This window comes from Gekko japonicus, unplaced genomic scaffold (assembly GCF_001447785.1).
Source record: "Gekko japonicus isolate JY-2015 unplaced genomic scaffold, Gekko_japonicus_V1.1 scaffold785, whole genome shotgun sequence".
Classification (NCBI taxonomy): Eukaryota; Metazoa; Chordata; class Lepidosauria; order Squamata; family Gekkonidae; genus Gekko; species Gekko japonicus.
In genome coordinates, this window is record NW_015160232.1 from 556154 (window position 1) to 580750 (window position 24597).

General features: G+C 42.8%; 1 protein-coding gene across 6 annotated transcripts in view; it reads right to left on the bottom strand.

The window, feature by feature from the left end:
* Positions 1-24597, bottom strand: part of ANO10 (anoctamin 10) — a 157157-nt gene that overhangs the window by 39631 nt on the left and 92929 nt on the right. For 3 of the 6 annotated variants that reach the window (XM_015412555.1, XM_015412540.1, XM_015412547.1), the window contains exon 13: positions 3571-3645. In XM_015412555.1, coding sequence (XP_015268041.1) covers positions 3601-3645 — 45 coding nt within the window. In that variant the 3' untranslated portion in view covers positions 3571-3600. Of the gene's footprint in view, positions 1-2829; positions 3646-24597 lie in introns of those variants that run through there. The other 3 variants (XM_015412526.1, XM_015412534.1, XM_015412563.1) reach the window with 2 other exon arrangements.

A 24597-nucleotide genomic window follows, 5' to 3' on the forward strand; every position in this document is an offset into this window, starting at 1 on the left:
GCCCCCCCCCCAAACCTCCAGGAGTGTCCCAGCCTGGACCTGACAACCTCGCCGGTCAGCCCCCCCCCGCTCGCCGCTTGCCTTCCAAGCGGCGGCGGCGGCGTTCATACAGCGTTCCTTAAACATCCCCCCGATATTTGTTTTTAGTTTTTAGATTTTTGTGCACCCCTGGGGACTGCCCCAAGAGTGCACAAACCTCCCCCTCCCCCCCAAGTGCCCCCGGAGCGCTGATTTAGCGATCCGCACTCCGGGGGCCACTTGGCTATTAGATATATAGATCTTTGCTTCCACCAATGTATTTATAAATAAAACAAAGTGTTCTATCATCCAAATGAAAACAAACCCTGGTAGCATTGCCCCAAGAACTTCCCAACTGTATTTAAAAGAAGGCAATGTTGTCTGTTTGCTGCCCCAGGGCTAAGGGGAGGGGGTAAGGCAAGCACCCAAGGCAAAGAGTTCCTCTATACCCCAATTAAATACTAATCTCGTTCACAGCTTCATTTGAAATAACACACATGCGCACACAGTTTTCAGAAAAGCTGAATAAAATTAGCCACACCTTTATTGGTTACAGCTGTAGTATGCTTTGGCACAGCATGGGGTACCAGATCCTGTCCATCGACAGCCCCTCTGCCAATCAGTGATCTGCTGGACACCTTGGGATGACAGGTCTCTGGGTCCCACATGGGCAGATGCCCCGAGACAGTCTCCCCTGCCACCTGAGTGTGAGGGTAACCCCAAACTGTCCCCTCAGGGTGGGTGTACCACTTGACCATCACACCAAAATCCCTTATGGGGATCCCCAAGCTCAGGAAAATGGGCATGCAGGCCAGCTTTCCTGATAATAGGTTTGGCACCATGCTGATACCACCAAGTTGTGACAAGGAAGAAAATCAGGTTAAACAAAACCGCATGCAGACCCCATCAAACTACACCTAACTAAAGAGTCGGGAGGGTAGGCCAAGTCATCTGACGCTGAAGATGGTGAGCAGGGGCAGTGTGACACCCTAAATAGCGGCCGGGGTGCCCCGGCCCCCAGGACACCTAGGACCTGCTGACAGGGCTCACATCAGGTCAGGTGGGGCCCAACATCCGGTGCCTGCTGCCAACCCACCCCCTTTTGGCTGGCCAGCCCACCATAGGCACCCTCGCTCTCCCCCCTTCCTGCGGCACCTCAAACAGTCTGGGCGCCGGCATTTGGAAGGATGAAGTCCCTCTGAGAACAAAGCAGCTACTGAACAGAAAAGCTTTCAGATTTAAATACTTTTCCTTTGCCTTAAAACAACTGTTAAGGTAAGACTACCAAGATTTCTTCACCCATGGTCACCCATTCAATGAGAAATTGTGTCTGAATAAAAAAACCAAATATGGCTTGTCCTCTCATAAACAAATGCTAAGAAAGAGCCCTCTTCAGTATGTCTGCTGATGTCAGACCCCGATACCTGCTTGTTTAACATGAGAAGGTCTATGGGAATGTGTGTCACTTGGAAGTCTTTTCAGTTCATATAAACATCATCTATCCCCCAGCATGGGAAAACGGCTACTCCTGAAAACATATAATTGTGCTCTGCCTTCACAATCAGAACTGAAACAGACCAGTTTAGCTGTTACACTGAGTTAGTTGATGGGATCAGTCATCATGTTGGTTCTGCTTTATGATCAACCACAAATGCCTTATGAGGTGTCGCAATACGGGTGTTGCAGCCTCTGGTTAAGCTTTAAAGCAGGCGGATGTGGATCTGTGACAAAGTATTAACCATGCTAAATTTGGCCCTAATATTTTAGAGGCTCTTAGATTTGTGCAGCAGTGAATACAGCATTGACTTTTAAGATAGAACTTTTGTAGCTAGAAGCGTAGACTATTTGCAATAGTTTTATGTTGGGAAGCACAGGAGATGATAAAGGGAGACAGGGTTCTCCTTGTATAATCCTGCTTGAATAAATAATACTAGTTTGAGCTCCTTAGAAGTGAGATTCTGCATGTCATGAAAGAGCACGTCATCAACTCACTTCAAATATAGGCTACCACTTAATATCAGTTACTGGAACTCTTCAGCAAAAAAAATCATTTGACTGAAACATCTTTATGGAACCTTACAAAGAATAATAACACAGGTGAGGCAAGGCTGGAGATTAGGTGCAGTATGGCAGATAGTATGACTTGAAAACTGCCTGTCATTGTCTATGCAGGGGTGAAAGCTCAGTGGTTATAAAAACTCCTTTTTTGTGTATGGAACTGGTGCATCAGTTTTGAGGGTTGCAGGGGTAAACACATACTGGAAGTTTGCAGAACCTTTTCTCAAACAGAACATATTCCAGACTCATGCTCAACTTGTCTGCCAGCACTACAGTGGCAAACTACAAATTATTTCCAGTGTCCTCCTATCATAGATCTGCATAAAGGCATTATGATACTAGCTGCTGTATTTCCAATCTATGGTCCCAACAAGCCCCAGCACCCCACACTTCCCACAGTGACCAACACAAAGATCATTCAACTTCACCACTATGATCACCCCTTCTTCCTTTAGTAATCCTTGAGTTGTCACCAAACAGCCCAATTGCTTCCCTAACTGCTTTACTGAATCTGATGTATTTAAAGAAATGCTTGTGGTTTGCTTTATATGCCTCTCAAAATACTGTCAACTTGTATTTGCTTGCCAGTGAGTGGCCTAATGCCATACCCTAGTTAAAGACAAAGGGTAGAATGCAAGCCATGTGCATTTCTATGGACCACAAATGTGGTTTAACCTCAATAAACAATTATTAGAAAAGTTAAGTGTTTTGGTACACACAAGAAAATAAGAGATTCCTAATGATTGCATGTTTTAATGGCCTTGCTGATTCAGATGACATTCTTTATTAATACCGCTTGCATTTAAAGATCCAACCACGTAGAAACTGATGCTAAGAGGAAAGATACAAGCATGGCTGTTTAACTGGTACACTGGATTAAGATTACTGGATTTTGTTTCATGCCAAATGCTTTTCCCCCCTGTCCCTTAAAACAAATATGGAGGCACAGATTTTCATATTAAAATGCTACAGTCTCATACATTTTACAGTTCACGTTTCTTTTTTCTAAAAGAAACCCCTGCACTGAACTGGTCCCATGGGAGAAATTTATACATCACATCATACAGTAAACAAGATTTAGATCATTTTTTTTCATATTTGCGGGGAACACTAATAAGCAGTCTACAAAATAATATGGTTAAATACAGTCATATGAGAATAGGGTTGTTTAACTGTCGCAACGTGGGCACTGAGTGTTGCGGCCTCCAGAATTCTCCTTTACAATTCAGGATTATAGTTATAATTCATGTGTGCACTTTTTAGGGATTTTATATCCTTTTGTAACATTGGTGGTTATCATGTACCGCAGCCAGATCTGGCACAAGTTTCAAGTAGGTCCTACATTGTATGAGCTTCAACAGGAAAAGAATTTTTTTTTGGGGGGGGGGAGGGATCAGGCTTTTAGTGATGAATACGAACAAGTCATACTATATCATGGAGTGTTAAAATACAGTGAACAGGCATTTCTTGACATTAATACTTGTAAAATCTTACTATTCATCAACAGATGCTTAGTATATCATCTTAGGGTTTTTCTTCTTTCAGGGACTCTGTTGCCAGCTTCATTTGCTAAAAGAAAGTAGAACATGATACAAGTTAAACAAACACCACATCTGAAGGCAAATAAAAAAAATACAGCTTTGAATAGAATCAAGACCCTTTCTATACTTGGACCCTTTCCTGCTGCTGAGGCTTTGTTCCATAATATGCTGGAAGCGAAGTTAGAACTGCAGCTGCATTCAGCATTTGAGACAGTGCTCATACCAATTCAGAAATGCCCACACTCACCACTAAGAACAATGGGACTCACTCCCAAGGAAGTGGAAGTGTTTTAGTATCGCTGTGACCAATCAGCAAACATCTCTTCATCTCTCACATTTCAAAGGTGCACCCATAGCCACAGTTTCCTTGATCTTTTTAAAATGTGTGGCTTTTATGAGTGTAACTGCAAATAAAGTGGATTTACGTATTTATGCTAATGAAATATAAATAAATGTGGTAGCAAATGATGGCTACTGAGATAAAATTAATTACAAGGGTTAGCAGGTGGCAGGAGGAGGGAACATTTCAAAAGACAAAACAGCGAGACCTTTGCTGAGTGAAGGCTGCAATAGAGAAACTGCTAATTAAGCTATACTTTTAAAGCACACTTGTGCAAAAATGCTTTTTAAAAAAACGGGACAAAACCTTTGGCTATGGGGGAAGGGACCATAGCAAAATATGATAATGGTACTACAATCAAGGAATACAGGACATGCAATGCAAAAAGTGGAGCATTTACTAATCACATCACTCACCACCCCATGGATTACACCTCCATGTGAAGCATCAATAGTATTTGGCCAGTCCACACTAGATAGGCAGTGCTACAATTGCCTTTAAGGCCATTCAAAAGATGGGAGCCCAACGAGAAAAATACTGCCAGACCACTCACTTTTAATGCCACCACTTTATGGATTCTGCATAACGGAGTTTAAAAAGTATAACTTGCAGAGGAAAGAGGTTGTGTGGATGCAGCCTAGGTAATTGAGGGAACGCAGTGGAGAATTTAAGGCTGGTAACAGTGTGAGGTTCTGGCAGTTGCTCAGATTCAAATGAATCTCCATTTGCATTGTACCTTAATTTCCCATGAATTAAAATTCAATTAAATAATTTTATCATTAAATTATAAATTCATTTGGTTAATCTTTAAAAGTCACAATTAAAAACAACATTTCCCAACTGCTTCCGATACCATTTTTGCAGTCTCTAAAAATTAGCCCCAAACACCAGTTTTGAACACCTTTTGGAAAATGCTCATGCTGAGGCTTTAGAAAGTTTCCAAGAGATGGAATCATTTGGTGTGGCATGGCCAAAAACATACTCATAGTTGAGTGGGAGTATCTTTGCTAACCTATACATTTTTTGTTGTGTATAATTATAGCAAAAGAGGTGGAAAAATCTAATCAATGGTATTAAAATTCTCCTTTAGCAGCCATCTAAAGTTTGAACCACTTGAAAAACCAAAGTCGGTACCAAAATACTGGATGTACTCACAGAGCATCTTCAGAAATTAGATGCTCCATTCTCTGGTGGAAGGGGAGACTATGGGATGTTGTGGTAAAGAGACTGGAAATCCTCATACAGGGAAGGGAGGTCCTTGTCTATAGCAAACCACTGGTTCAGACTGTATGATATGTGAAATCAGAATCCTCTTCACTGTGTTCCAAAACAATCATGCCATAGTCTCCCTAAAATGTTACACCTCCATTTTACCTATTAGCAAATTCATTTTAGTTTACTGTACATTTTTGTTTGTATGTCATCCTAGCAACAGTGGGAAGAATCTCATAAGCGAAAGATAGTGTCCTAATCCTCCTTTAGCAGGCTTGCTGCCTCACGTTCAATTAAATGCCTTAAATGCTTGGTTTAAAAAACACCAGGAGAGAGAATGCAATATTGCATTCATAACCCAAAGGTGGACTAATTTACATGTCCCAAAGCAATTTTCTCAAGTTTTCAACCTTATTGTGTGCTGTGGTTCTAAGTCTGTAATTGTGCTGTGAATGTTCTAGTATGCTGTGCTGCCTGTTTACAGCACAGAATTTATAACCAAACATTTACATCCATCTGATGTCAGGAAATTTGTACCAAGTATAAAATCAAACCATGAGTACCTAATCCCCTTTTTATTTTAATAGCTTCATTATGTTGACCTCTTCAGGAAAAACTTTTTATTCATAAGGCAACAAATACCAGAATTCATTTAAGACTTTTGCCATTTCTGTGCAGTCCCAACATGGGCCGTCCTTTCATGTTCAGATCCAAGAGATGACCACTCAATTACAGTTTTCTTCTGATGCTTGGGATTTTAAAATTATGTATTTTTCACATAGTTTTTGGAAAGATTTCTCAGAACACATTGATAAGTAAGTACATAATTTCTTTCTCTAATTTTCAATAGTTCTGGATTCCTTTTTTCATTTCCCATCTATTTACTGATCTACAGCTGCTTCTGAGGTCCTTCTAGTGACTGTATTGAAGAGGGGCATGGATTGCTGTTGTGATAGTAGTGTGGATTGGGATTATTATACATGTATTTCAGGATGTGTGCAAATTACCTTGGGCCTGCTGAAACTGGCAGTTTCCTTATTTTAAAGCCTATTCCAGTAGAACACCAAGACATTCAAAATTAACGGCAAATACATATCCAGTACCAGCTCTGTTTTGCAAACACTACTATTTTTAGTAGCGATCAGGATTACATGATTCTCAATTTGCTGCTGCAAAATGAATGCATTTAGACAATGACGGATATGCTGTAAATTCTACATTTTGTCAAGGCAAGGATTTGACAAAAATAAAGATGCAAACTTTTCAAAATTACTTCACAAAGTATGTTTCCTAACATATCTGGGGCAGGAAAAAACATGTTGTGATTAATGCTGTGCTGCTGTGATCGTTTATGATTAGAGAACAATACTTGGCTTTGGAAAATCTTTGCATAACATGTAACCTAGACAATATGAAAAGGTAACCACAGCATACCTTTGCCAGAACATAGGTAACTGGAGGAAAACATGAATTTTTAATGATTGAATTAAGAATTTTAAAGGGTAAATTCAAATTTAGAAATAAAGTAGGATATATATATGAAGAAGAATTGTCAGTCAGATATTTGACTGGTAGATGGTGTTCTGCAATTCCAGATCTAGCCAAGTTTGCAGGATTCTTGCTGTTCCAAGCAACACTGTCTTCTGGAGCTGAGCTGGTGTTATTTGCTAAGTGCCCAGAATATCCAGGTGTTTCTTGAGACTTCTGGGTACTACTCCAAGGACTCCAATGACAACTGGCACAATGGGAACACTCTTCTCCCAGAGGCACTAACTCTGTTCATAGGTCTTGATATCTTGTGATCTTCTCCTGTTCTTTTTTTTCCCTATCATGTTGTCTCATGGGATTACAGTATCAATGATCCAAACCCTATTACTCATTTTTCCTACAGCTGTGATATCAGGGGTTGTTACGCTCCAGGTATTAATCTGTTTGTAATCAGGAGTCCCAAAGAATCCATGATCATGTCTGGTTTGCGCTCGCTTGAATTTCTGGCTAATGGTAAGCCATATTTCTTGCAAAGATTCCAGTGCAACATAGCTGCAACCCTATCATGAGTCAACAATGAAAGGAAAGGAAGGGTAACTGGATGTGCACCATTATAGCTGCATAGGGAGATAACTCCCCCCCCCCACAATGCCATTTCAGCTTGAGAAAATGACATGAGGAAGAAGGTATGCATCTCCTTTCTCTCATACCATGGTCCTGGGATGAATCAGCTCCTGCAGACTTTTAAATGGCATTTCCCGCAGCTGCCGACTCATTTTTAAAAAATGTATTGTGGAGTTTGGCCATAAAGTGAAGATTCTGCAAGCCAAAATATGGTGAAAAGGTGGAAGAGTTACCTTCATAAACAATGAAAATCTGTACCCATACTATGACCAGAATCTACATAAAATTCTACACATTATGCTGAAAGGGATATTTAGAGCCTTTTTGATGGTAACCAAATGTGATCTGAAACAGTAGAAGGGTCCAAACCAACAAGAAACTATATAAATGATAAAAGGTTCCTTAGATAAATTATAACTGCAGAATCATCTGTAAAAAAACAAAAAAAATCTTATTTATATAAAAATGGATATCTTTCCATAATGACAGGTACAGTTAGATTTGCTGGTATACCTTTGTATAACTACTCCTTCATAATCCTAAATATCAGCAAGACCAAGAGTCCTCAGTGTGGCACCCAAAGCACCTAGCAACATTTTTCCTGGTGCTCACCAAGCGTTTCTAGAAATTTAGCGGGGCTGGGTTGGACTTCTACTCAGCAGGGCTTCTAACTGGCCATGCAGATTAACAGAATCCAGTTAAACAAACCTTTGACCTAAATGCTGAAGCGTTACTATGACAGTTATGCATAAACTCACTCCCTAACATTTTGTGGTTGGGCTCCACATCCTGAAGCAGTCATTTGGTTGTATGCTCAGTACCCTGCGTCAGAATTCAAAGATGCAGACAGTCTCAAAAAGGTTGGGGACCTCTGAGCTAGACTATTTAGTGCTGATCCCCAACTTTGGATTTCAGTAGAACTATGGAAAGATTTACCTATGTATAACCTGACCTTCCATGCTCTTGGTTAGGACAACATCCCAGTAACCCAATTGCTACTGACAATTTACGAATTTAACCTAGTAACTGGTACCTAGGGTTGCTGAAGAGGGCAAGAAGCAGCTTCCTACTTCTCCTCTGTGCATTTACTTCTCCCCATAAGTAGGACATAGCTCCCACTGCATTGTCCTCTACCCTTTTCCTACACTATTACACCCCTCTACCTCTATCCCTTCCACCCACACTTCACTATTCTTTATTTTGTCCATTTACTACACATCCCCTTTAGCTTTTACGCCCTCTTCCCTCTCTCTTCTTTTCTCCCAATATCCTTAAAATATTTTCTTCCCCACCCCCTCTTCCTACATTTTTAGCATTTCCATTCTTCCTCTTTCCAATAGGTGACTGCTGCTGCTGGCCAGACAAGGGTAAACGTTTTGTTAGCATGTAACTATGCAGCACAACTGAATAGGGAAGTGGGTGCAAATACCACACACCTCACAGTGACGGGTAGTATCCCTTGGGCCTTATTCAGGTATGTGCTCTCCATCAGTGGCACAACAGCAGACAAAAAACACCATCATGTATACTGCCCCCAACTCCTTAGAGGAAGGGTGGGATACAAATGTACTAGACAGACAGACACTGGGCCGAACCAGATAGACACAGTGGACCGAGTGATCAGAACTGATCTGAGATCTCTAGAAATCGTTCAAGTTCCATATAAATAGATCTGTGTGATGGGGTTCATGACAGAGAAGTCACTCCCCACCCATCAGCTGCTATCAATCCCACTAGGGGGAAACAGACAGGCAACGTCCTGTTCATATCCAAAGAAAGCTGCAGAGAAGTATTAAGCCCTGTTTCTTCTATAACAAGTAAGTGCCAATGTCAGCATTTTTCTCCCAGTCAGGCTCACTTCTGATACTGGAGAATGGCTGTGAAAAAATGCTTTAAATAGGTGTGAACAGGGACATGAAAACCCCCCCAATTGTCTACCCTCCCTCCCAATACTCAGGCTTGTTGAAAAATCCCCATCTGCACCCAGTCCCATTGTGTGGATTTTCTAATCCACATGCTGGGGGCCATGTCTGGTATTTGATATATTGATTAAAATTCAACAAAGAAACCAAATGCGTCACTGGCAGGGCTCTTTTTGTAGCAGGTGCATATTTGCATATTAAGCGACACACCCCTAATGTAGCCAATCCTCCAAGAGCTTACAGTAGCTCCTGTAAGAAGAGCTCTGTAAGCTCTTGGAGGATTGGCTACATTAGGGGTGTGTGGCCTAATATGCAAAGGAGTTCCTGCTACAAAAAGAGCCCTAGAAAGGAGCTCCATGCATGTGTTAATGAGAAAAATATGTGTGAAGAAAATCTCTTCTTTGAGTGACATGTTCTGCTGTCAAAAGGCAACATTTCATGTATCATTCTTCAAAAAACCAATGTATACAGTAGTCATTAGGCCTTATACCAAGACAGACCATTAGTCTCCTAGCAGCTGGGTGGGCAGCAAATGTCCAAGGCCTCAGGCAGAGGTCCTCTGAGCAACCAAAAAAGAAGGGGAGCCAGTATACAAGGATAGGAACAAAGCACAAAAACTAGAGATAACCAGCTTTACTTTTCTTTCCATTATTATTCTTCCTTCTGTATCTTGGTTACACCTTGGCCAATATTGTTATATAATTATATTTTTGCATTATTGAATTATTATTACACATTTCATATATTGGTTATCTCTAGTCAGAGGTCCTCTGAGGGCTAAACTACATACAGTGGGTCTTCCATTTCCAGACCTTCCAGTGTTTTCCTAAACTTGATTTTCAGGTGTGGGGCCCTGATTCAGCTTGGGATCATAGGAGGGGGAATTTTAAGCCTCCCCCCTCACATAACTTTCCCAACCTGTAATGGCACTGCATTAAACTTACAAGGACCCCTAGGGTTGCCAGGTGGACTTACCAGTAGGGGGGAGACCAGAATTGCTTTCAGGCCACTTATGGTAAAACCAGAAGTGGATGTGCTGACGTCACCTGGAAGTGACGTGGCCATGCTGGGATGATGCTGTGGTATTTGGGCAAACTCTATGGTAAATTTGGCTGAATTTACCATAGAGTTTGCCAAAATACCAGAGCATTGCCCCCAGACATCCCTACATTACTTCCAGGAGACGTCAGCATGTTGGAATGGGCACTTCTGGTTTTACCGAAAGTGCCCTTAAAAATGTCCTTTGGGTGGGATTTCCCCCCTGCCAGCCAGAGGGGGGTTTTCCCCCACCTCTGGTGGAGGTCTGGCAACCCTAAGGACTGCTAAAATCCAAGTTTAAACAAAATTGCTAGGAACTCGAGACATGGAACTCTCAGCGCATATCTGGTTTGACTGTCAGCCTAATTGCAACATTAAATCCTTTTAAACTGGAAATACCAGGACAGAATCAGGGATCTTTTGCAATCAAGACAAACCCCTCCCCCCCATGAGAAGTGATAGCAATCTTTCCACAGTAATCCGGCATGCAAAAATGTTCTCTTTGCTATCTTCAAAAATGGCTAGATTAATTATGAGCACCCCCTCCCCACAAGCAGACACGTCATCATAGTATTTAGTGAAAAGTGCATTGGAAGGAAAGGCAACTCACTCTTAACATGACACATCAAAACTGACAGACTATCACGTAAAAAGATACTGACAAGCAGATGACATTTGCTGAGCAATGCCTTGCATAACACACCACTAAAAATCACAGGGCACAGCATATGAATAAATGTAATTAAATCTTATTTAATGATGAGAATTCTTCTCTGAATGAAACTTATCAGCAGATAATTAATTCCAGAAGACAAACAGCATGAAGCATTAAAAGCCAGAGTACACTTGTATGCCTTTGAGCGGTTACTGACTTATGCTGGGAAAGAAAAACAAGTTATTTAGGGTGTTCTAACTTCTAAAAGGCTATCTGATGTGCCATATCATGCCGTGCCTAAAGGAGGATTTGTCTGTGACAATATAATCTTATTTGAAACAGAAAACTTAAGTTGATTCTCCAGACTTTGGCGGTTACTTACTACCTGTGTGTTGGCACAGCACAGACTACAACAAGGTCTTGACTTGCTTGATGTCCACAGGCATTACTGTTATATATGTGTGGAACAGAAAGGGAAGAGGAATAATGGCCAATTTGCTTCCCTTCTCGAAAGTGGCAATCTTCTAAAATTCTATCATGGCTTATTATGTGGCACATTCTCACTCTCTAATGTCGGGGGAATTTCAGGCAAAATTATTTTTAAACTGATATTTACTTAGGGCATGATGAAGTCAAAGTTAGGCACATTCAAACACGTTATGTACGGAAGAGGTCTGACTTCAACGGAAGAGATTTAAGTACCCTAACTGTGGCTTGGAGCAGCCCTTATTTACTCCTAGCCTTTCTCATCACTTGAGGTCTGGGCCACAAACAAAACAACAATTTAAAACAAGCTCAGAAACCTAATAGTAAATCAGCTGCAAAGTTAATTAAATCCCATAGCAGCAACCTAACCCTTAAAAAGAAGTTTAAAAGGTACATTGACTCATCTCTTGGCGCAACATATTCCATGTCGTTGACCAAAAAAAAGGGCTGTTTAAAACTCCACTGAACCCACCCTTGTTTTTCCTAATTTCCCCCCTCTGAAAATGCATATTTATATGCCCACCTTTCTCTTGAGCATCTCAGGACTGAAGGCAGGTAACAGCAACATAAAAACTATTTTATAAAACCAACATTAAAAACAACAGCTATAAAGACATTAAAACCAATATAGAACCACCTGCTGGCATTCCCCCTCTGCCGTGACTCAAACTGCCCAACAAGTTTTTTGGAACAGCCCTGCCCTCCTGGCCTCTTCTGAGAGGTTGTTCCACATGCATGAGTTGGAAAAGGTTTGAGCCCAGTCTGTTGCTGAACAGGCCTTGGACAGTGTGGCACTGACAGTTGACCCCATACTCTTTCAATCTTTACAGTATTTAACAAACAGCTAGAAGGAAAAAAGTCCTATGGATGTGAACATTTTGAAGATGTGTTACTAATGTGTTTGTAATGATTCCTTGTATTATGTGTGTGTGTGTGTCTCTTTAAAAGTTTGGTTGCATGGCGGTGGTAAGTAGACTAGAGTGGTTAAGAGAAGCAAGCGTGGTATGATTGGTGGTTGACAGAGAGGGGGAGGGGTTTGGAAGTGAAAATGAGTGGATATGTATGTCAGTCAAGTGTTACAGTTACAGGTTTGACAGTTGAGGAGTTCAGTTAGTTCTGTGTGAGGAATGAGAGAGACAAGCAGTTAGTTCTGTATATGAGGGAAGTGAGAAACGGAAGGAAGGCTGAGAGAATAGAAAAAATAAATGAAAGTAATTGAAGACAAAGTTTAGGAAAGGCTGTATGTCCTGGAGAGAAACAGTGAACTTACATGACCTTGAGTTAAAGTGTTACAAAGTTACCTGAAAGATCCCTGTCAGTAAGGGAGCAGATTGTGTGTGATACACCAAGCAATTGTTCATTTATACACATCAATAGTTACCTTGTTCTACCCTTTTATTTATGAATTATTTCAATAAATCCTCTTTTATTCAAGTATACCAGCTCTGAAAGAAATACTTCCTCATGACCACATAGTTCCTCATAAGCCTTGAACTTGGACTACCTAACTAGTAAGAGCAACAGTAAAGTATAAAGGTTTGGAAAGCCTTAACATTTCCTGGTGGCAGCCGTATATACACATAGTAGAATAAAATAAAGAACACTTTTAAAGGGAACCCAGTCCTCCAGAATAAGGAGGTCGTCACAGTGTTACTAGATCCTATTCATAAAAAAACACGTTTGAAACTAGGTTGTATATAGGGGTTGCCATTCCCCAGTTGGGGGCAGGGGATCCCCTGCTTTTGTGGGCTCTCGCCTGCTGCCAGCCAGCTGGCTGGCAGAAGTAACCCCATCCCCAACAGCAACGTTGCTGGAAATAAACGCAATGTGCCCACGTCACCCAGAAGTGACGTAAGCACATCGGTGACTACAGGGGGAACAACGTTCTGTTTTTTAGGCAAAACTATGGTTTGAGGGTGATTTTACCATAGAGTTTTGCCCAAAAACCAGAGCGTTGCCCCGACGTGCCTATGTCACTTCCAGGTGATGCAAGGACATCGTGAGGATGCTTCTGCCTCCCAGAATGCCCCCCATCCCCCCACTGTCATCTTTGAGGGACCTGGTAACCCTAGCTGTGTAAAAAAAATAATAAATCACAACCCAGATCCTAGTGCAGCACTCTAACCATTATACAACAGTGGCTCTTTTTAAAACTATACACCAGCTAATGGGCCACACGGGCACCAAGTGACATGCCCAGTTTTCGAGTACAGCCCAGCCAACTAGGCAACAGAGACAACCACCTATTCCAGAGACAACAACCTACTCCAGAGTCAAACAGTAACAATAAATGTAGATTCAAAGTTGCCAACCTGGTGAATTAGAACTGTCTCTAGACAACCAGGTAGCATTTCTTAAAGCTATTAACATGCCACACCCTGACCCGGATAGCCCAGGCTAGCCCAATCTCATTAATTCTCAGAAGCTAAACTGGATTGACCCTCGTCAGTGTTTGGATGGGAGACCGCCAAGGAATACCAGGGTCACTACACAGAAGCAGGCAACAGCAAACCACCCCTGAACATCTCTTGCCCTGAAAACCCTGTGAGGTCACTGTAAGTCAGCTGCAACTTGATGGCAAAACAAACAAGCAAACAAACCATGCCACAAACAGTTTAACATGGGATGCGTGGGCAGACAGGCTAGGAAACCTTTCTGGCCTTGTAACTCACATGGATCCATTTGCAAGGCTCACCTAGATGTATGCAGTCTACTAGGCCTATGTTTCCTTAGTTTTTTTTAAAAAATCAGTCCTATTCCCTTCTGTTGTTTTGAAAGATTCACAGATGACAAAGTGAGTCAGAGCACTAAGTGCTGAAGTTCCCAACCTTTCTGCCATTATACAATCTCCAGGGATCTCTGGTTCACATAATGAGCCTAGCATATGGTGTACTGCTTCTAAATCCCTTTCTTTAAGACCAGTTGAGAACAGATAGCAGATGGTGTAAAAGTTACAGGAAAGAAAGAGAAACTTCCCCACACAAACTCAAGAGCTGTCCACTATTGTGTTAAACCAGCAACATCCCAGCACAAAAGGCTGTCTGAACCTCGTAACAATAAGCTGCATTTTAGAAACAATTGGTTTAAATACTAGGAAAACCTGGCTTTTAAGTCCACGTTGTCACTTTAATATGACAATCCTGTCTATGTGTTCCAGTCTTCCAGGCCTATCTTTTAACAGGGCTCTATGGGAATAGGGGACTTTTGTTTGTGAAGCGCTCAGAGAATTCTCTGTTAGAGATTGTGCTATTATTCTAAAACAACTGCAATCTGGAACATGTCATTTTAGCTCTCACTGCTATACATGCTTCAGACATTTGGATGCAGCCCAGGGGAGCTGATTGCATGCATTCAAGAGAGCCATCCACACATTGGGGGGAAGGGGCTTTTCCTTTCTTCCCTGCAGCAACTGGCAGTACTTAATCACTTGAACCCAATCCACACACTCTCCCCAACAAAAGTAGTTTGGCAAGCCATCCCAAGAGCTGCTGCTGCCAGGAATAGCACATGAAGAAATTCTTGTGCCACTTTGTGCAGGAACAGAAAACACTTTCTAAAATGGGACACAAATATGTGTCAGCATTATCCTGCATGTGGTTGTATGCTAAAGTGACAAATTCTAGATTATCAGTTCGTACAAAACGAATATCCCTGCATGAAACCAAAACTTTTTTAAAAAAAGACATGTAACTATAGGACGTCCCAGTGCAAGAAACCTTTGTAAATAGTTTTTCTGCTCAGACATATCTACTTGTCAGGAAATTCCATCAGCTCTTTTGAAGGCATGTCTAGCAGACAGTTATTGCCGTAGCAAATCCTTGCAATATTTTCATTGGGGGGGGGGCCTCATGATGAAACACAGATCTGCTCCGATTTGCATAAAATGAAGTGAAGTTAAAAGATCTCTCAAAACATTTTGATGAGAATATAATAAAAAGGAGAGGAAAATGAGAATCAGACTGAAGAAAGGAACTGTCAGTGAAGAATGCCTGCTAACCACAGCCTGCCGCTGTGATAAACTTGAAAACATTCACAGTTCATAAAAATGTAGCTCTCACAGGAGCATGAAGAATAATATCTGCCATGGCAACCAACCAGAACTGTCTTTTGGCACTCTCTGAATGAGCATTTATGAGGAGATTAATTCGATACATGCACCGATGAAAGGACTCCTGAGATCCATAACTGTCTCCCACAAATTACGCTTATTGTGCAACTGGCTGTTTAGAACAGATTGCACATTATCCATATTGACCCAGCACTTTCACAGCAAATTTATATGAAACAGATTAAGCACACACGATGCGTCATGCCATTCTGACCCACTCTATTTAATGGATGTTTCATAAACAGTGAAGTACAGCTCTGTGGGCTTTATAGTAAAACAGATTGATCTTGAGGAACCAATGTAAACAGGACTGAAAACCCGAATAATTATCCATAAGAAGCCACAAAGGGTTTTATGATCAGATGATAGTGTCTTTAAAAAAAAAACCCTACAGATAGAAGATCTCTAAGGCACTGCCACGTTACTGACTGATGGCTGGCAATATGAGTGTGTTTCAGAAACATCGTTAGACCAAAGACCCTTTTATCAATAATTACGGCTGCCAGTACACAACAGTATTTCTTTTTAAATAAAGATTGCATCTTATGACTATCACATAACTCTTGTGTGTGAGTAAAATTCTGGACACTGTGAATCCATGACTTTTCTTCTTGTTCTTTGCAATCCAATAGTTTGTAACAGCACTTGGGCTCAATGAAACGGATTGCCTCAAGTGCATTTAAATCTATACTGGATTGTGGCCTTTGTGTGTGTGCATGTGCATATTTTAATAGCTATATTTGTGGAAGCTAAACATATAAGCGATACTTTATAAATTATTTATTATTTTAAAGGTTATTAACAGTGCAATCCCATACAGAGTTTCTCCAGTCGAAACCCATTGATATTAATTGTATACTTATTTTAATGGCATACTGGAATAATCCACTACACGATGCACTGTAAATGCATTTTGCACAAGATGGGGTAGAAGTACTGTTTAATATAGGAGTCCCCAATGTGGCACCTGCCAACATCCCAAGTGTTTTTAGAAGCGGGCAGGGCCAAGCAGGGCTTCTGATTGGCTGCTGATTCCCCCCCCCTGCAGATTTCTTTGACAGCAGTGACAACATCACAAAGATTTTCACTGCATGAAAAAAGGTAAGCTGTGTGCATGCAAGAAAATAATTTTATACAATATTTTCATTTTAAATGCATACTTTTAAACAGCTTCTTCCTAAAATGTTGAAGTGATACTATTTTTGTGGTCGCCTTTAAAAACGCTGGGGATCCCTAGTTTATTACATTTCAGAAATATGTGTTATTGTTTAGTTGTAATTATTGTCAAAATAATAAGTTTATTCCATTTCACAGATGAAACTGAATAGTGCAAACAGGACAAAAGATCAGTGTTGAAGACAGAACTCATGAACACAACGGCAGGTTTTTAAAATCTGGGTTTAGAAATTGCATATATACCATTGGTACTTATTTTACACAATACCAGAAAAAAACTCATTTTTATAGAAAACAGCCCATAAGTATGCCTATAAATGTTGACAGATCACAATATTAAGAATCAGCAGTAACTATTTAGCCAAATAATACAGCAACTAACCCTTTAATAACATTTCATTATCATAATATAGATTATGGTGGGGTACATAAAACACAGACACAATGGAGCAGGGATGGACTCACTGGGAGACCAAAAGGGCCCTGCCCCTGCCACCACCACCCTGACGGAGGGAGGGAGCACTCCTGCCTGCCAGCCTTTTGCAAAGTGAGGGATAGTGTCTAACGTGAGGCTAGTGCCCACCTGCCTGACATAAAATGAGGGATGCCTCCCTCCCAGTGTTAGCTCCCTCCTGCCCCAAGCAAAACATGGGCTGTCAAGCCCATGGTGGCAGTGATTCCTGCATACCCATCTCATACAAAGCAAGGGCTGCCAGTCTGCGGCAACAGTGGCTGCTCCTACCTACCCAGGGCCGGCTCACCCGCCAGCCTGCCCTTGGTCTTAGGGGCGCCAATCCTGACCTCACCCCCGCCAAAGGCCCTTGAACTCACAGCCCCTGGCTTCCCTCCCTGACTGGCCCAGGTGACCGCCGGCGGCGGCGCCAGCCTCTGACTGGCTGGCCCTGCCCCCACTGCGCCGCCCAGAAGCCCTTCCTCTTCCTGCCTTCCCCCTGGCCCCAGAAGACTGCTGGCGGAGGCGGGCCCGCCTCGAGTTGTGCCTCCCCTCAGCACCTGCTGCCGGCGCCGCCTCACGCCACCCCTCCGCGCCCGGGCGTTGGTGTTAGTGTGGCCGCCGGCCAGAGAGGTGACTCGGCAGTAAGTGTGTCCACGTGGCCAGTCCACGCCACCCAGAAATGTACTCACCGTTGCCACGCCACCCAGAAGCCCTTCCTCCTCCCGGGCACCCACATGTAGCTGCCTGAGTGTTTGTACCAGCGTCGTTACGGCCAGCTGAGCCAAAAAAGGTTCATCCAAGCTATGCACTTTCGTGTGCAAGGCACACTTTTTGGAATGCACGCACACATGAAAGCTCAAAATAAACTTTTGTTGGTATAAAACGTGCCCCTGGACTCAACCTTTGTTCCGCTGCTTCAGACCCACACGTCTGCCTGCCCACCTGGAACTCTCCTCCTCCTGGAGAAGGCAGGAGGCATTTTTCATTTATCTGCAGCACTGGAAGTGTTAAACCCACGGAGCCTTTTGCTACAGAGGCCGAGCCGGGGGGGGGGCGGGAAAGAGGAGAGGCGCTTATCCAGGGGTGGAGGGGTTGCAGAGAAGCTGCAGCAGGAAGAAGCCGCCCAGCCGGCCCCAGGAAGGGTCCCTTTGGAGTAAGGCATCGGGGGGAGAGGCTCGGAGGTCTGGTGAGGGAGGGAGGAAAGCCAGGATGACTCTCAGCTGGGGTTGCCAACTCCCAACAAATTGCTGGACATTGGGGGGGGGAGATTCTGGGAAATTCCCGGTTTAGGGCCAAAGAGGGACCTGAGATGGGAACCGGGGCCATAGAGTCCTCCCTCCGGTGCAGCCCTTTTTCTGCAGGGGAACCGATCTCTGTCCGCTGGGAGGAGGTTGTAATTCCAGGGAAACGTCATGCCCCACCTGGAGGTTGGCAACACTTTTAGCCCCCAGTTTTGTTCCACTGTGTAAGGAAGGGAAAGCAGGGCCAGAGAGAGGAGCTTCGAAGGAGGACACGTTCCCATCCCTCGGGCTTAGTCTGTATACTTTGCACCCAGAACCCAAGTGGGGAGTGGAGCCCACCCCAGGCAGGCTGGCCGAGTGCTGGCCCTCCAGCCCCCAAGAAGGGTCTGTGGAGGGGATGGCCCCCCTCCTCCAGGGCACCTGGAAGGTTGGAAGCAGCCTCCTCTTTCTCCTGCCCCCCCACTGGGACAAATGAAGTGATCCTCACAACAGCCCTGCAAGGTGGATGAGGCTGAGAGAGTGAGAAAGTGAGTGGCACATGGTCACCCAGTGAGCTTCCACGGCAGTGTGGGAATTCACAGACTGGCTTCTAAAATAAATTTTATAGACGTGCTGTTTTTTCCTTTTTTGTAAGCTGCCTGGAGGGTTTTGGCTATGGGAAAGGTCAGACCTATTTTATATAAATAAAATGTCCCTTGTCCCTATTAATGTGTTTTCATCTTTTTTACCTAACTCTGCTATTACTAGTTGAAAAGAGCAAGAGTCCAGTAGCACCTTAAAGACTAACACAATTTGTAGCAGGGTAGGAGCTTTCAGCAGCTGGACTTCCTTCTCTCCAGGCCCCGCCTGGAGGTTGGCAACCCCGTAATTGGTGGGCGTGTGTTTGGGGGGGTGCCAGAAGGTGGCCTCGCCTAGAGTACAAAAAACCCTGGAGCCGGCCCTGTACCACCTCGTAAAGACAGTCTGACCCACTTGGGGCCAGGGTGGCGATTACTTTTTCTGGTGGCCTTAATGGCCAATCACCCCCTGCCATGGAGTTGCAGCAAAGGGTGCAACGCAGAGAGTAGAACCATAAATCCCAAGTCACAAACAAGTGAGTCAATGGGTGCTAGTCAGGTCCCTGCCAAGGGTGGGGCATTGCCTACCCCAGCCCGTTTCCCATTGCCACTCTAGTGGCCAGCGGGGAGGGGGGACATTTTCTTTGTCATGACGGCTTTATACCACTCCCAGGGAAAACCAGAAGTGATATCAGTCTGCTTTAGGAATATCTAGGCAAACAATAGTTTCTGCTGGTGCCTAGAGAGGGCTGATGTAACTTCTGGTGTTTCCCTACAAGTGACACAATGCCTTCATGACAACATCGCCCCATGTCTCTGCCCCCTAGACTCCTGCTAGTTGCCAGATACTGTGCACCCTAATGGGTGCCTAAAATGGTTTTAGTAGTATGACATATTCCCAATGGTTCAGAGTCTTATAGCTTTTCACAGGGGAGATATAAAGAACTTATTTTACTTGCTGCAGGGGGAAAAAACTAAGTTTTCTGATTCCTGCACTCACTGAGAATGCATAATTACTACGGTCTAATAGTATAGTAAAGATTTTCACAGATAAAGGTACAATCTTAAACAGAGTTCTTTGTGTATTACGTGCTATCGTCACTTCCAACTTAAGGTGACCCTATGAATTAATGACCTCCAAAAGGGCCTATGATTGACAGTCGTGCAAACCGAGGGCCATGGCTTCCTTTATTGAACCACTCATCTCATGTTGGATCTTCCTCTTTTTCAAGAATTTTTGTCTTTTCCAGTGACTCGTCTTGTCATTATGTGACCAGAGTACAATAGCCTCAGTTTAATCATTTTAGCTTTTAGGGAGAATTCAGGCTTGATTGATCCAGAACCCACTTATTTGTCTTTTTGGCAGTCCAGGGTATCCATAAAACTCTCCTCCAACACCACATTTAAAATGAATCAGTTTTCTTCCTGCCTGTTCTCTTCACTGTCCAACTGTCATACCCATACATGGTAATGGTAATGGGGAATACTCTGGCATGAATTAACTTGATCTTGGTCGCCAGCAAAACTTAGTTACAATTAAGGATATTTTCTAGTTCCTTCATGGCTGTCTTTCCAAGGCTCAGTGCCTTCTGATTTCTTGACTGCAGTCTCCCTTTTAGTTGATAGTTGAACCAAGGAATAGAAAATCTTAAACAGTTTCAACTTCTTCATTGTCAACTTGTGTAATTCCCCAGTAGTCATTACTTTTGTCTTCTTGATGTTCAGCTGTAATCCTGCATTGGCACTTTTTTCCTTTGAACTTCATCAATAGTTGTTTCAAGTCTTCACTGTTTTCTACCAGTAATGTGGTGTCATCTGCACACAGAATCATAGAATCACAGAGTTGGAAGGGACCATACAGGCCATCTAGTCCAACCCCCTGCTCCATGCCGGATCAGCCTAGAGCATCCCTGACAAGTGTTTGTCCAACCGCTGCTTAAAGACTGCCAGTGACGGGGAACTCACACCTCCCCAGGCAGTTGATTCCACTGTGGCACAACTCTTCCTGTAAAAAAGTCTTTCCCAATATCCAGCTAGTACCTACCCACCCTTAATTTAAACCCGTGATTGTGAGTCCTATCCTCTGCTGCCAACAGGAACAGCTCCCTGCCCTCCTCTAAGTGACCTTAGTATCTTCAGTTACTTAAAGAGAGCAATCATGTCCCCCCTTAACCTCCTCTTCTCCAGACTAAACATTCCCAAGTCCCTCAGCCTTTCCTCATAGGGCTTGGTCTCCAGGCCCCCGACCATCCTTTGCTTTGACAAGCCTTTATTGGCATATGTATATACACACTTCAGATACGTAAAGAGAGCAATCATGTCCCCCCCTAACCTCCTCTTCTCCAGACTAAACATTCCCAAGTCCCTCAGCCTTTCCTCATAGGGCTTGGTCTCCAGGCCCCCGACCATCCTTTGCTTTGACAAGCCTTTATTGGCATACGTATATACACACAATAGGAGATCAGATTAAATATAGATCAGAAAATACAAATCCATATAGGGTAAAATTGGAGCTACGGCGCAGAAAAACAGCATGAAAGCAGAAAAACCAATGGTTACTTATCAGAACGTATAGCCATAGCACTAAGAAGAAACCTTGCTACTATTTCGGTTATTTCCGTATCTTGATTATCAAGTAAAAACAGATCGTCAGGAATTTCTGAGAATTGAGCTACTATAGGATACAGAAGATCCTGGCGGGGCACCAGATAAAAGGGACATTGAAGGAGAACATGGGGGAGTTTCAACACAGTCCTTCGCCTGACCATCCTCGTCGTGCTACTCTGCACCTGCTCCATTCTGTCCACATCATTTTTGAAGTGAGGCTTCCAGAACTGTACACAATACTCCAGGTCTATGACATCTTGCAATTTGGATGTTATGCCTCTGTTGATACACCCCCAGGATCGCATTAGCCTCTTTTGTTGCTGCATCACACTAGCTGCTCGTATTTAAGTTCCAGTCCACCTGTACCCCAAGATCTTGTTCACACACACTGCTATTCAGAAGTGTACCCCCCATCCAGTATGTGTGTTCCTCATTTTTGTTACCCAGATGTAGGCCTCAGCACTTATCCTTGTTAAATTGAATCTTGTTCACATCCGCCCACTTTTCCAGTGTGTTCAGATCTTGTTGAATTCTCTATCTTCTGGTGTGTTTGCTGCTCCTCCCAATTTGGTGTCATCTGCAAATATAATGAGTAGCCCCTCCACAATCTCATCCAGATCATTTATAAAAATATTGAAAAATACTGGGCCCAGCACCGAGCCCTGTGGCACCCCACTGGACACCTCCCTCCATTCAGATGAAATGTCACTGACAACTATTCTCAGAGTGTGGTTCTCCAACCAGTTCCCAATCCACCTAACTATTCTAGAGTCCAGTCCACTGTCCTTTAGTTTACCCATCATGGAGAACCCTGTGAAAGGCTTTACTGAAATCCACGTAAACAACAACAGCATTCCCTTGATCCAGTAAGCTCATCACTCGATCAAACAAGGAAATGAGGTTGGTCTGGCAGGACCTGTTGGGGACAAATCTGTGCTGACTTCCCTGGATCATCTATTTGTTCTTTAGATGCTCACAGATTGATCCAGTATCTTCCCCGGGACAGAGGTCAGACTGACTGCCTGTAGTTTCCTGGGTCATTCCTCCTCCCTTTTTTGAAAATTGGGATAACATCTGCCCTCCTCCAGTCTCCTGGTACATCTCCCATCCTCCAAGAGGCCTGGAAGATGATGGACAAAGGCTCTGCAAGCTCAAATTGCTAATGTTTCTTCCACTAATTTTCACTCCACCTTCATCTAAATGTAATTCAGCTTTCCTTATGACACATTCTGCATACAGACTGAGAAACAGCACTAAATGCTTCCAATCCATTGAAGAAAGGTGTAACTCCGTTTAGGACTGCAAAGAAAGTAAGAAATCCCTTCTAGTATACCTATTATTTATAAAAAGGGAAGCAGTAACAATATTATTTTTAAAAAGTAATTCATCATCATTCTGAAATAAAAACTATTTCACATGAGGGTTTTTCAGCACTTCCAAAGAAAGCCCAAGGGGTTTAACCCCCCCTTCCTTTTGTTGGAGGAGAAAGAATTATATATCTAGGTATATGAAACAGAGTTTTGTTTTCTAAAGGGAGCTTAGTCAGACAACATGGCTGCTATGTGTGTGCGTATTCTGGAGCCCTGCTTTGTGCCCCTTCCAGCTGCCTAGTGGAGTGAAGGAACCCCAAATGACCCATGAATGGGAGGACACTCTAATGTGTTACCTAGGGCTACAGCGTTCTTTATGGCAGCCTTGGAGCCAAATTTAACTTCACCTTGGAAATATTCACAGCCATCTACAAGTTTCTAGGGAAAGCAAATAAAAATGCAAATATGCAGTCTCCGAGGGCAAACCTTGGAAACTGATGAACAGATAAGGAATAATAGCTGGCAGCAAACACAAGTTACAAAGCAAAATTGGCAGCATTATTGCTGCACATGAAGGCTAAATACAGACAGAAAGCTCTTAAAAAATCTTCCTTGTGACCCAACCAAATCTGAAACAGGTCATTTAAAAAACCCACATTGTTAATGCTTGTCTTGATACCTGCTAACCCAAAATGGGTATGAGTAAGATCTGTGTGGGTACTAAGGTCTATAAACATGAAACTACCAATTAATGCCTTGCCAAATCTTAGTTAAAAATACATATGTATAATGACAGAGTGAAGTAGCAACATTTCTTTCAGAATCTCTGACTCATGCAATGCGCAGGTAAGCTAATGACAGTGTCCAAGACCAAATAAATGTGAATTGCTAAAAAAAACACAACCCTACACTTAATGTACAGAAGACAAGAAACAGACAACAGAAGTCATACTTAACCAGTATGCAATATTCTGGGGTGGGGAATGTCAGGTAAATATTGTTTAGGTATTATCACATGAAAAATTCCACAACTGCAATGGTCCATTAGAAATTTAGCACATTGTATAGCAACATTTGAGCTCTTAACTGCAATTCTTTGCAATTACTCTACTCTATGTACTTAGGGTAGAGTTACTCTACACAGGACTGCACTGTCAACCACTTTCTTTTTTCCTCTGATTTCTGAAATGTACAAGTGATTTCTGCTTTGATTTGTTTTGACTGATGGTTCATATCACAGCATACAGACTGCGCTCAAAGCTTTTTTATAGCTAAGATAATTTTTTGAATGGTCATAAAATGTTAAATATAGTAGCACATTCTCAGAAGGCAATCTTGCCATTTAAACATTCTCCAGCTTCTCAAGATGACAGCAGATCGTTGCCTTGGCAACATAGCCTATTCAACACTAACCTGGAGAGTCATGCTAAAGGAGCACGGGCTACTGGAACAGCACATACTACGCTGAGCATAAACACCTTACATTTACAAGTACTCCAGCATTAATGGATAGCAGAAAACCAGCAAACTTTTATATGAGTTGAATTGGACAGCGAACGTAGTCAGTTATACTGTGCCACTTCAGGTTTGCTGGTCCCAAGCCATGATTTAAGGCTTTAACTGTCAACACCAGCTCTTTGAATTGTGCCTGAAAACAGATTGGGAATCATTGTAGGTATTCCTATCAGTTGTGTGCATATCATGAAGGCTGCAAATGGGCTCCTTTCACAGAGTTCAAGATTTCTGCATAGTCAAAAGTATG